Source organism: Octopus bimaculoides, chromosome 1, assembly GCF_046866305.1.
Source record: "Octopus bimaculoides isolate indiv1 chromosome 1, ASM4686630v1, whole genome shotgun sequence".
In the NCBI taxonomy this organism is placed as follows: domain Eukaryota; kingdom Metazoa; phylum Mollusca; class Cephalopoda; order Octopoda; family Octopodidae; genus Octopus; species Octopus bimaculoides.
The window spans coordinates 174,710,521-174,724,942 of record NC_142928.1 but is presented as its reverse complement, the minus strand read 5'-3'; the positions used below and the strand labels follow the sequence as shown (position 1 = coordinate 174,724,942).

Here is a 14,422-nt window from a genome sequence, read left to right as displayed (position 1 = left end):
CTATTTTTAACAGCAACAACCAAAGGTTCAGACTGCTGTTTGACATACCATCCCAGACTGTTTTCCTCATTGATAACACAGATTTTACATCTTATGAGACCTCTTTGCCCCTTGTTTACAGTCTATTGACATTGCTTTTAGGGTGTAATTCCTTGGTCATTGTCATCACTTTCCTCCATTTCCTCAAGCTTGTTCTTTGTCCATCTAACAACACCTGTGCCATATTGCATTAAAGGGATAACCCATGTATCAATTGCACTGATCCTGTTCTTTACATTGAGTCTACTCTTCATAGTTAACCTGATCTCCAGCCACCATAACCATGCACTTACCAAGTGTGTAAACTTCTCCAACCACTTTAACCCAGCAAGACAACCTGTCCTAATGGTGTTCCTTTCATCACTCCAGAGTTACTGCAGTCCTTAATAAACTTTTCGATCTTTCTCTACAGTTTATGGAAGCACATGTCAGTGTATCACTTTCTGAAGTGGAGCAACACTCTAACCATACTAACCAGTAATTTATTGCCCTTTCAACATTACAAAAGTGTATGGAAACAGTCAATAAAGACTACCACCTTTATCATTATAAATCTTTCTCCTTTCTCAGTGACTGCAAATATGGTTTCCAAATTCTCTTTTGTCACATATCATTAGCCTTTCATTCTTGATGAAAGCAATATTATAACTCTTGATATCAGCCAAACCTTAACTATGTCCAACCTAAGAACCATCTGGCTGAGTTTCTTACTGATGCACTACTCCATTCAACTCTCATTTCTTCAACAGTAAATTTCCTGCTAGACTTCTTTATTGCATAATATATCAACTTTGATGTTTCCTAGGTTTCAGTTATGACTCCAACACTTTTCATTTGATCATTAATGACCTTAATGCTAGCATTTCTAAAAACACACATGTTCTTAAGCAAATTACACCTCCATTCACTTCTTAATTTTTCACATACAGTTATCCTCCAAACATAACCTAGACACACCACTCTATATGTTGATTCCATGAACAGGGTTAGGGACCTTAGAACAATCTTTAATAGAAGTATTGTCATTTTCTATAGTACCAATACACAAGTACTATACTATCAAAGAAATAGTATTTCCTTACATACTTCTTATGCATGAACAGCATACAACTAAAACTCTCTATGTCTCTACAAAAGATATGCCTTACAATAATTACAAGATAAAATTGCATTTAAAGAATAGGTTTCTCTCCAAGGCTAGAAAATACTTCAGTCCTTGAGAGAAAGATCTATCTTCATTGAGATTGCAGAATTCTACAAATATAATGTCTCAGTTGCACTTTGAAAGGCAAGAGCAAAGTTAGCATCTATGAAGGTTGGGACACTTGAGTAATTTCACTATAAGGCAATGCTCTATGGGGGAACTTCCACAATCAGAAGTTACAATATATTTCTGCAGTCTAATATCAATTATTCAGAAAATTGAATGTAACTTACTCGCAATTGTTAGAGTTAACATGGGCCTTTCGTATAGCTTTGGATTTTTCATAATGAAATGTTTCAATACATTTACTTGTTGTAGGGTTCCAAAGTTTGGTTGTTTTGTCATCTGAGCAACTGAGTATAAGTCTATCCTCATTCAAGAATTGGCAGTAATTCACAGATAATCGGTGTCCTTTAATAATTCTGGAGTTAATCTGAAGTAAAATAATTTTACAGTTTTAAAAGCTGATATTGCATACATTTTCTTTCAACAATCTGTATTCATTTTTTCCATGCTAGCAAGGTTTACCTGCTCCTTAATGTAGAAATATGTTCACAAAACACTTCTCAAACATTACAGTTGGATATCTTTCATAGCTACTATCAGTCAACCAGAAATTAGAGTAATAACTATTTTCCACACAAGCAAGATGAGTTAAATAGAATATGTCTTATCTAAAGGGAAATCTAACTATTCTACTTCACATAACCATTCTCAAGCTAAAAAAAAAAAAACGTATCAAATACAACATATGAAAGTAAAATATAAAAACTCACATGACATTATGTATTAGTAAAGAAATAGTCTGACTAGTGTCATCTTAAGGTATGGGTATGCTAGGAAATTGCCCAGAGGATCATGTGTCTAGAGGCCCAGTGTTAATTTATGTATGTTGTGCCATGCTGTCAATACTATACAATACTATAAGGGTAAACTACAAATACTATGCTGCTGGTAAAAATATTTGTTAATCATGCACATACATTCATACAGAGTTCAAAGTGAAAGACTTTTTTTAAAGTTTATGTTGATGTAAACGATCTCCCCAAATAACTATGTATTATTTAATAAACACAATATATGTTTTTATGTGCTGCTATTAGCTTCATGTGCTGAGAACATGCCAAACAATGTTTTTTAAAACATCTGGAGTCCTAGCACAATCATCTGACACTGCCCGCATGGCATAACGAACTAGAAATGGGATGAGAGAAAAAGCGAGAAGGAAGTATATATAAAAGGTGGAAGGTTGAAAAATCAGAAAATGGAAAAGAAATTAGAAAGAAGCAAAAGTTGGAATTAGAGTTATTTCTAAATTCAGTTTTTCTGGTTTTTCAACCTTCCATTTTTATATATACTTCCTTCTTGCTTTTCTCTCATTCCAGTTTTAGTTTATTATGCCATGTGGGCAGTATCTGATGATTGGGCTAGGACACCAGATGTGTTAAAAAACACTGTTTGGCATGTTCACAGCACATAAAAACATATATTACATTTATAAAATAAATATTTATCTCTCACCAGATCGAGTACTTTTTATGTTGATTTTACCATCATAGAACAATACACTATATATATATATGAGGGTGTACTGTAAAGTTCCTGACTTTGGATAAAAGAAAATACAGGAGGATCAGTTATGATTTTATTCAAAATATTGCCTTCTCAGATTCACACACTTATTACAGCAGTCCTTCAGTTTTTCTAAGCTCTGTAAAAAAACTTGGTAGGTAGTGCTTCTAGCCAGGCCTTTGGCAATACCCTTAAAGCCAAGAACTTTTCAGCACTCCCTTGTACATACATATATATAGTCTATTTTGTGAAGTGTGTTGCATTGAGTCGACAAACTTGTACTTAAAATCCTCCTGACTGCTCTTCAGAGACACAAACGTTATTCTGGATGATTTTTGCCACCTAAACACTTCGCTTGGTTCAAAATTATGCTGCTTTTCATTTTAATGTGCAAGTAGCTTGAGTGGAAACATTTCAAGCATACAAAAGAGATTAAATACATGTTTGCTGGTACATATTTTACACATTATGGAAACCACTTTCTGGACTTTGTCCTCCAAGAATTGGGCTCAATGCTTGCCATTGTAGCTGATGTACTGAACTTTGTTTCCCAATGTGCCATTCTTCTGAAAGAGTCACCAAAAAGAAAAGTTGTGCAATGGACAAGACTTTGTGGTGAGAAGGTCATGTTGCAAGCCGTGTATCCAACTCAGTGCATTAGAGCAACAGCACTAAAACAGATGGAAAGCAACTATAAGAAGATTAAGGATTTCTTGCTGGAGTGTCTGAATCATACATCACTATGAGAAACAACAAAGGCTACTGTCAAATGACTACTGAAACAATCTGGCAAAGCTTCCACTTTGTTCAGTATTAAGGTGGCTGGGTATGTATTTAGAATATGTGAATCTGTGGCAAGTAGCTTACAGCATCCAGGCACAACAGTTGGTGACTGCTTGAAGCTGGTCAAGAAGTTGAAGAACTCTCTTTTAAAAATGAGAAATAAGAAAGTTTTTGAAAACTATTTTCAGCGAAATGTCCTCTGCTGATTTTGTTAAAATGCTGAACACGTTTTGTTCCAAGAATACACCACTGCATTTCAGACATACAACTACTGAAGAAGGTGCTCTCCCTGTTATCAATGACTGGTACTGGCAATTTTTCAGCATCACTGATGTCGTTGAAAATTAATTGAATTGCTGCTTTTAGCAAGAGAGAATGCACATATGCTCTGAGCGAGAGTATTTGTAGTTATCGGCAGTCAGCTCTGGGACGTTTCAGCTTGAAAATGCATACCTGCCTTCTTTTTATTTGCCCTCACTGTCATCACAAATCAAACTCCTTACTGGTCTGTGGACAGAAAAAGAAATTTTGTCCAAATAATTGCATGACATTGTCGAAAAATGGAGAGCATTTGATGCTGTTATTCATTCTAGCAAGTGCTGGTGCTAACGCAGCTTATTCTGTCTTGTACATATGGAAAAGTGCTTCAAATCATTCCAAAAAATTTTCTATTCTCATTTTGGCAATGAAACTTTCCATGGGGATGTGCAAAGCATTTCATTGCACAAGTTTTTATGCACATGCATTATGGCACAGTGTGTTAGACTATTTACATTTAGTTTGTCATGTTTATATACATGTCAAAATAGTGTTGAAAAATTATTTTTCTAAAACTTTTTTGATAGAATATTCAATGTGTAAATAAACAATTGTTTTTCATTTTCAGATCCTGTTTTCTTTACCCATCGTTATAGCTACTAATAAAAGAAAAGTAGATGCGGACCGTCGTCTTTTCAATGCAAAATGGGGAGAAAAGTACTTCTTTGTGGAAACAAACAACTGAAAAGCTAGTTGCATGATATATAAAGGAAATGTTGCTGTTTTGAAAGAGTACAATCTTTGGCGTCACTATGAAACAAAACGTCTGTCAACATACTTGAAGTTTTCTGGAAAGTTGTGTTCTGAAAAATTTGAGTTAATGAAACGTAGTTCAGAAACTCAAAGGAATCTCTTCATGAGAATGTTTGCTGAAAATGAATGTCACTTGTACAAGTTACAAAATAGTGCATAAGATGGCAGAAGGAGGAAAACTGTTTACTGACAGCAACTTCATCAAAGAGTGTATGATAGAAGCAGCAAATGACTTGTATCCTGAGAAAGCCGCTTTGTTTGAAAGCAAGTTCAGTTGTGCAGAGAACAGAAGAACTTGGAGAGAACATAGTGCTACAGATATGTGAGAAAACTAGGAAATTCTTGTGGTATTCTCTGATGCTGGACGAGTCTACTGATCTCTCGAGTGCATCATAATTTTTTGTGCTCATTCAAGGTGTTAATTTCGACTTTCAGCTCACAGAAGAGTTGGCATCCATTTGCAGCATGCATAAAACAACAACTGGGGAAGACATTTTCATGGAAGTGCAGAAAACTTTGCAAGGCTATAACCTTCAGTGTAATCAGCTTCGAAATGTTACAGTTGATGGAGGAAAAAAACATGGCTGGAGTGAGGTGGAGCAGTTCAGGACTAAGTTGTAAGATCTTCAACTCTCGGGTGCTCTGTTTATATACTGCATTATACATCAGCAAACACTCTGTGGAAAAGACTTAAACATTTCTTGCATACTGAAACCAATTGTTTCTGTGGTTAACTCCATTCAGGGTCATGCACTTAATCACCGCCAGTTCCAGGCTTTTCTTGAAGAAATTGTTTCTCAGTTCTGTGACTTGCTTTATCACACAGCAGTGAGGTGGCTCAGCTGCGGTAAAGTCCTGTTTCATTTTTATAAGCCCCAAAGAGAAATAGATCCTACCTGTCAAAGTTGTCATTTATGATTGACATCACATTCCACACGAATGAATTGAACTTGAAACTTCAGGGAAAGGATAACCTCATCTGTAATCTGTACAGAATCATCAAAGGATTTCAGAGAAAGCTTTCATTGTTTGAAGCACAACTGGAATGAGGAAATTGCTTTCATTTTCAGTGTTACGTCTGTGAGCAAACATTTTCAAAAATTAAGTATGTGAAGTCAGTACATCGAACAAGGTTGACTGACGAACATCTGAAAACAATTCTCTTGGTTGGATGAAGCAATTCCAAAGCAAATATTGATGATATTTTAAAATCTAAACACCAGTTTCACAAATCTCACTAACCTTTATTGCTGCTTAGCTTCTCAGATTAGGATATGTGCATACTGGGTGTGATATAATTATCTTATTGCTAACGTCCCCTCCTTTGATAACTTTTTGGTAAATAAATATGTTGGAAGTCTTTATTTTTTGTATTCACTATATTGTATTGAGAAAAATGTTAATGTTGACTGTGCTTGTCATTCTCTCAGTTATCTGGCCGGCAGTGAAAAAAGTTTGGTGATCCTTGATTTACAGTCTGAAAGGTATTTGTAGAAGAATAAACAAAAAAAAACAAAACATTTTTCTGTAATTTATGAAGAAGCAAAGCCAACTTGTGTGTGGGAATTTTTCGAAACTTCCGTCCCAACCATCGATATAATCTCTGAAGCATATTTATAGAAAATTTTTATTTACAAATATCCTTAATTTTTAAACTTTTGAGGAGAAAAGAAGGGAGGCACGTCTGTGTAGGTATACTCTTTTACTTGTTTCAGTCATTTGACTGTGGCCACACTGGAGTACCGCCTTTAGTCGAGTAAATCAACCCCAGGACTTATTCTTTGTAAGTCTAGTACTTATTCTATTGGTCTCTTTTGCTGAACCGCTAAGTTACGGGGACGTAAACACACCATCATCGGTTGTCAAGCGATGTTGAGGGGACAAACACAGACACACAAACATACACATATATACGACGGGCTTCTTTCAGTTTCTATCTACCAAATTCAGTCACAAGGCTTTGGTTGGCCCAAGGCTATAGTAGAAGACACTTGCCCAAGGTGCTACGCAGTGGGAATGAACCCAGAACCATGTGGTTGGTAAGCAAGCGACTTACCACACAGCCACTCCTGAGGTATGTCAAATTTTTTTTTCAAGGTACAAACTAGTACTGGTTTTCTTTGAGATGACTTTGAACATCTAAAAATGCATCTCGCATGTGTATAGAATTATAACTGAAGACATTACAGCTGTATCTAGTTAATGGTAATTGGATCTTTATGATTTGACGGGCAACACTTGTTTTCTTAACGAAACACTTTCAAACTTGGGACACTAGTAGAATGTGTCATATAAAACAACTTCTTCTCTTAACCTTCTTAACAAAAAACTGTACATCGCAAGTTATTTCATGTTAAAGTTGTCGTATTTCTGTAACTTCAACCAATCACTGACGTCTATTCAGCTGAATACAGTTAGTGCTGTTCGGTGTCAAGTGTGTTATTTCCTGTTTAATTATATTATTATTCCCTAGTAAGGGTTTAGGGTTTTAGGGTTAGGGTTGGGGTTAGGATTATGGTTATGAGTTATAGGGTTAGAGTTAAGGTTATGGCAAAAATAATCATAACCCTAACTCTAAAACCCGAACCCTAACCCTAAAACCAGTACAAACGCACGAACGATGTCATAAATAACAGTGACAAACGAAATATATACCGCTGATAGTTGTTGTTGACAACGGATAGTTTTTGTTGACAAACAACGGCACTAATTTTATTCAAGGGAAAAAATCCCGTAACACCATTGTTTACATTCCACGGCGTAATTGTTTTCACTTCAATAGACGTCAGTGGTTGGTTGAAATTACCGAAATACGACAATTTTTTACATGAAATAACTTCGAATACAAAATTTTTTATCTGTTCTATAACACAAAATATACAAGTATTCGAAGTTTGAAAGTGTTTCGGTACCAAAAACACTACATTAAAAAAATGTTGCCAAAAATGTTGTCAAATCATAAAGATAATGGTACTTTTACAATTTGAAAAGTCTTTCTTCCAGGTTATGAAAACAAAAAAAAAACTATATTACAGATAAACGAAAGGTCTACATTGGCAAAATAATCGGGCCTTTGTGATTTGACGGGCAACATTTTTTTATGTAGTGTTTTTGGTACCGAAACACTTTCAAACTTCGTATACTTGTATATTTTGTGGTATAGAACAGATAAAAAATTTTGTATTCGAAGTTATTTCACGTTAAAAATTGTCTTATTTCGATAATTTCAACTAATCACTGACGTCTATTCAGTTGAATACAGTTAGTGCTGTGCAAGTGATTATCACTTGATAAAAATTGAAGAATTTAAGTAAGTTCGTTGGAATTGAGAAACGTATTACTATGTTTTTTTTTCCAAATACAGCGTATCTAAAATTACACAATCCAATGTGTTCTTTCGCCCCTCCCCCGAAACGTAATCTGCTATGCTTAAAACATGTGCATCTAAAGATATTACGGGATTTGGCGCTTTAGAATGAGATTCGGCCGATATTTCTAGCAAGTCGAGCGACCACAGGTTCGGAAATGAAATATCTTTAGGTAGCAATGACTAAAGTTTGAAGGGTGTGTGTGTGTGTGAGTGAATGAGTTAAAGAGAGAGACAGAAAGACTGACAAAGTAAAATAGGGAGACAGGTAACCAGACATTACACTAAAATGGGGACATGCGAAGAGGCGTGGAATCGAAAGAAGTTATCACCAAACAGTAAAAGGAGTGTCATTACAAGGTAGATTAAAGACAACGAAATACGGAGTTTATGATTCTAAAAAAAAAAAATTGTTTGTAAAATTTCAATTTTTCATTAAAAAAAAAAATACCCCAACCCTCCTCCCGATTCTACGGCCTTGGTCTTCAAGCAAGCTATCCACATTCTAGAAACTGCGATAACATAATGAAAGAAATATGTAATCACTCTACTCACCTTTCTGCAAAGATTTCTTTCAGAGTAATTTCCCGCAGTAATATGACAAAGTGAAAGTAAAGTGTTCATTTTTTTTTTTTTTTTTTTAAAGTTACAAAAAATATGAGTGCAGAAATAACAGCAAACATTTGAAAAACTAAAAGTAAAAATAGCAAAGAAATACTGTGACAAAGTGAAATTAAATTTTTTTTTTTTTTTTTACAACTGAAACCTCCGCCATGTACGCCGGTGGAATTTATCGGGGATAAATTTCGGCAATGTTTGAGAAAAGTATAGAAATTCTGGAAACTTTTCTTCGCCGTAAATCCATACGTTTCTCGATACATAGATTGGTCGATGCGAGACCATTTCATATCGCCCGATGATCCAGAGACATACTTCAACCGGTTTTTGGTTCGTCACCAGTAGGCCTCAATGTGGTTTGTGCAAGTGCCGACCCGACAACCCAAGTTTGTTGGCCTATCCTCTCTACGTTGTCATATCCTCCCTCCCTTTGTCATATTACTGCGGGAAATTACTTTGAAAAAAAATTTTACAGAAAGGTAAGTAGATTGATTACATATTTCTTCATTATGTTATTGCAGTTTTGTGAGATTTGGCTGTTGTTTCTAACATGTGGATAGCCTGCTTGAAGGACAAGGCCGTAGAATCGAGAGTGGGTATTTTTTTTTTTTTAATTGAAATGTTACAATTTTTTTTCAGAATCATAATCTCCGTATTTCACAAAAAAAAAAAAAAAAAAATCCGGAAGAAATGAGGGGAGGGGGGATTGAAATTTTGAAAATTTTTTTTCAGAATCGGAATCTCCCTAGCCTAAAACGCGGGATTCCGTAAAAAAAAAAAGTGGGGGCGGGTTCCGTTTACATCTCTGCCATGTGCGCCCTTAATCTATTAAATTATATTACAAGCATAACCTCAACTTACATAGTTTCAAGTTACGTAGGTTAACGAAAGAACACCACGTATTTTTCGACTTACGTTTTTTTTTGTTTTTTTTTGAAGAAATTAATAGGAAAATAAACTTTAACTTCAGTCGATACCGTCGATTTATCCGACTTTAACGTTTCGGTGAACATATTTATAAAACAAAACGCCTAAAAACCAATACTTTAGTGGAAACCAAATAAAATACATGTGAAAATATAAAATATGTATAAACCACTTATAAAAACAGATATGAGCTAATGATTTCTTTTTAATGCTTTTTTTTAAATATTGTTTATTGAGTTTTTTTTAGTTGAGTCGCATGTCATGGATCATGGAACCAATTAAGTTGAGGTATGCCTGAACTAAACTAAAATCTTGATTCTATGTAACTCAAGCAAGAAACAGTATCTACAATCTGACCTGAGTATTTAATGGTTTCTCGTGTGGAACGACTTTTGGATAGTGTTCCGTTACAATCTTACTCCGACGAATAGCTTCGAGATCGCCGACAACGAGTTCCATGCTGGAGTTTCTTTGTATCAAACCTCTGAACCCTCGTTGCTATGACAGTAAACCGGAAGTCGATGACACGAATGTCTTCATTGTCATGAACGAGCCAACTTGAGAGCACATAGTTGCTAGGTCTGCTAGAAATAGTAGTCAAATCTCCATGAATTCACACCTTACCTTCTTTAAAAAGAATACATTAAACAATGGCATAGATTGCTTAAAATGATGGAGGTTTTTGGTTGGAATCCTTTTGGCTTGATGAGGCTGACCTGGAACCGAAAAAGAAATTTTATAATCTAAAAGACCCGACCTGATAAAATTAAGAGATGTCATTCAAGTAACACGCTGGTCATATAACGAGTAAAGACACCTTGAATGGGCAGAATTAATCACTGCAGTGGGTATACGACGATGACAGCAAACAATACAAATTCCGTCATCAGATTTTCACTAAACTTACCTGCACCGACAATTTCAGTTCAACGAAATTTACATCGGTTAGCTGCTACCATATTTGTATTTACTATTTACTATGAAGAACGCTCTCTTGAGGTATTTTAACTCAGCTGTATTGCAGATATTCATAACAAAAACATAGACACGAAGACACGCACGCACACATACTGGGTTATGCCATAAATAATGCGGTTTTTTTCAATTGCATGAACTAAAAGTAGGAAGGGGACGGGATAAACTACCTGTATCAACTTGCTATAAAAGCAGGTAGTAATTTTACCTTGTGCTTATTCTTAGTGCAGTTCGATTTTAACAGTTATTTTTACGAAGCTATAATGGAAGTGACAAAGGAGCATATTTGATATATTTTGCTTTATGAGTTCAATAAAGACAACAACATAACCGAAAGTGCAAGGAATATTAATGCGGTGTATGGGGATCAGACAATAAGTGTAAACCAGCGTCAACGATAGTCCCAGAAATTCCAAGCCAGACTAGAAGACAAACCTCATCCTGGAAGATCTGTAGAGCTCAACGAGGACGTCCTGCAAACTCTGGTGGAACAAAATCCCATCATAGCTGTTGAGGAACTAGCAGAGAATCTGAGATTTGGTCATTCAACCTTTCATTGACACCTGCATGCCATCAGAAAAGTCAGCAAATTAGGTCAGTGGGTTCCTCACAAACTTTCCGAGTCTAATCACATGCATAGAGTGAAAGTGTGCTCTTCTTTGCTGTAACGTCTTGCAAATTAACCTTTTTTGGACTGAATAGTGACTGGTGACGAGAAATGAGTTCTCTATAAAAATGTCAAGTGCCAAAGACTGTGGGTAGGGAAAGGAGAAACACTGGCACCCCAGGCTAAAGAAGGTTTTCACCCACATAAAGTGTTGTTATCTGTTTGGTGAGATATGAAAGGTTTAGTTCACTTTGAACTTTTAAACCCTAATCAAACAATAACAAAGGAGATCTACTGCAAGCAGCTTGAGCGGCATAAGTTAACACTAGCAGAAAAGCGACCATCTTTGGTTTTAATACAATGCTTGGCCACATATAGTGAGGATGACATTCCAAAGATCGGAGCAGTTTGAATAGGAAACGATGCCCCACCCGTCATTGCCTCATCTGATTATCATCTATTCCGCAGTCTTCAAAATAATTTGAACAGAAAAAATATGAATCGTGTAGATGAAGTCAGAACAGTACTGGAGGAGTATTTTTTTGTCACAGACAAGTGAATTTTGGAAGAGGGGCCTTGCAAGTCTACCAGATAGATGGAAGAGCATTGTAGAAAATGAAGAGAATATATAAGATTAAAAAAGAAGTTTATCTTAATTTTGAAAAATAAAAGAAGTATAAAAAACCACATTATTTATGGAATGACCCAATATATATATAATTGGTTGATAAAAAAAAAAACATATCAGAAAGAAGGATACTATAAAAAAATAGAGCAGTAATTATTACAACAAAATTTTATATAGAGTAATCCAAGGTTTCGCACCACAACGCCACCATACTCGTGTTTGGCCAAAAGGCTATATTTATTCTGTCTTTTTCTATTGTTTCAAATTACATTTGTTTACTTTTCATATGTCCAACCTGTATTGTTTTGTTTACTTGAGCTCTTATTCTCTGCAAGTTTTGCAGGTGCCGCCGATATACGAAGTTCTCAGTCTTATCATTAAAGGCATGAAACTGGGTATTAGTATTTTGGCTGATAACTGATGAAGAATTAAGGCCCTTTTGTGTTTGTCCTATGTAACTGAACACCATGCATCCAGATTTTTGTTAACTGTAAGTTTATATATATACATCCATCCATATATATATATAAACACATATACATATATTCAATTGACTTCTTTCAGTTTCCGTCTACCAAATCCACTCTTCAGTAGAAGACACTTGCCCTAGGTACCACACAGTGGGACTGAACCTGGAACCATGTATTTGGGAAGCAAACTTCTTACTACACTGCCAAGCCTCCGTCTATATTTGAGTACTTTTAGTCTTGCCAACTGAACAGAATGGTTTGCATGGAATATTGAGTAAGACTGAAACCTGTCCCTTGCTTTTACCTATTGGCCTTAAAGACTAGATCCACTCCCATCTGCATCGTTAATATTTTTCAAAAATCCCAATTAATTGAACTTGTTGGGTCTATCTTGCTTATTACTAGATTTTGAATATCACTCCCTGAAGGGAGTTTCTGTTTAGTAATTGTAGAGATAATCTCAATTAATCAGTGTCACGTTGTATAGATAGTTCTGTCTGATTAGGAGTTTGTACTTGTTGAAACCTGCTTTTCGTCAAATCTAAAAATATTAGTAGCATTCATTGATACATAACCATTTCATAAAGTGTTCCCATAAAACAAAAGACCCCTTTCAGTCAGACCTCCAGTTATTTAGATCTTTGCAAAATCATTTACACAAAGTATGGCCAGAAGGTAAGATATAGAAAATTAATTAAATATATATATATATTTAAATCAAAATCCAGAGATTTTTCAAATCAGGTATTCTAAAAATTACTAACAGACTGAGAGAAGTGATAAAAAGATGAAGGAACTTATATAGATGATAAACTTACAGTAATATGACGCTTATAGCCTCAAATAAATACTAAAATTAGACATCTTGATATTAGACACTCACTGTGTCACAATTTAAGATTGTACTACAATGTTTAACACATAATATAAAATTCTTGTTTTGGCCAATGGACTGCAGCCAAGTCATTCTGGGACATGACCATAAGAGTGTGGTCAATAAAGTTGATTTCAGTACTTATTCTGTTAATGTGGTAGATTTATCAAAAGAACAAAGGCCCCTGATGTCAAATTACGTATATCTGCCTAATTTAGAATTATCTTGATATGAAAAAGTATTAATAAATCATTCAGAAATAATTGCTTGTAGAAGAAGAATATTTTATGCAGAAAGATTCTACCTGAATTGAAACAAATCTAAGCCTCACATTCATCACTTTACCATTTACTCATCATCATCATCCTTTAACATTAGTTTTCCACACAGGCATGGGTTCCCTTTATAAAATCAAACAATCTTTATATCATGAGATGGGGACACACAACAGCTTCACAATGTCAGCAAATTCATTTGTGCAGCTTCATACAACACAATTTAATTAATCATAAAGCCACCACAAATACTAGACTTCAATCTCTGATGACCTTTCAGTGTTACAAGTAAACTGTAACTACTTATCAAAGCCTAGGTTTCCCCTTCAGAGCTAGAAAAACTAATTTAGCTATGAACAGTTATTGTCTCTACAAAGTGCAACCATATAAGTGAAACTCACTTTGAAGTAAAAATAAAGTAAAAGTAAAAAGTAAGTTATAAGGCCAATATTTTATTGTTTCATGTAGGATCAGTATAGGATTATATAACTTAGGATCAATGAATAGAAATCTCTAAAAATAGCAATATTATTTTCATGTCATATTCTTCATTAATATCTTTAAAAAAATCTTTTCAGTTTCATGTTCACTCCCAGTTGTTCCAACAATATATCATAGGATAAAAAAAAAACTAATTTATATATATATACATAAAAGCAGATGTATATGAAAATGATATTTCATTTGACAATGGACAGTAATACAGTTTCAACTGTTTAGAATGAGGAAGGCCATATACATGTTTTGTTGTTTAGAAAATTCCCACTCATAATGGGACAATTTTAATATATCAGTATATTCATAAGGAGATAATCAAATGAAAAGAAGATATATAAAACCAGATATGTGTGAATATATATTTTTTAAATAACACAGGTATGGAACACTTACATTCAGGCTTCTGAGTTTCTGTACAACTTGATGAATGCTACATTTCACTGGTTATTGCAAGCCGAATGCATGCTGATGAAGTGCAGCTCACTGAGTTGTTACACAGAAACTGAATCCTGAA

At 34.8% G+C, this 14,422-nt stretch overlaps 1 protein-coding gene across 3 annotated transcripts in view; it reads right to left on the bottom strand.

Moving 5' to 3' along the window:
• Nucleotides 1-10,167, bottom strand: part of LOC106867669 (WD repeat domain-containing protein 83 homolog) — a 43,924-nt gene extending 33,757 nt beyond the window's left edge. Inside the window, exons 1-2 of one of the 3 annotated variants that reach the window (XM_089364957.1) lie at nucleotides 9,939-10,167; nucleotides 1,477-1,676 (exon numbers count right to left, since the gene is read on the bottom strand). In XM_089364957.1, the coding sequence (XP_089221083.1) occupies nucleotides 1,477-1,676; nucleotides 9,939-10,040 (302 nt within the window). In that variant the 5' untranslated portion in view covers nucleotides 10,041-10,167. Of the gene's footprint in view, nucleotides 1-1,476; nucleotides 1,677-8,591; nucleotides 8,794-9,938 lie in introns of those variants that run through there. The other 2 variants (XM_089364874.1, XM_089364901.1) reach the window with 2 other exon arrangements.
• Between the last annotated feature and the right edge of the window lie 4,255 nt (nucleotides 10,168-14,422).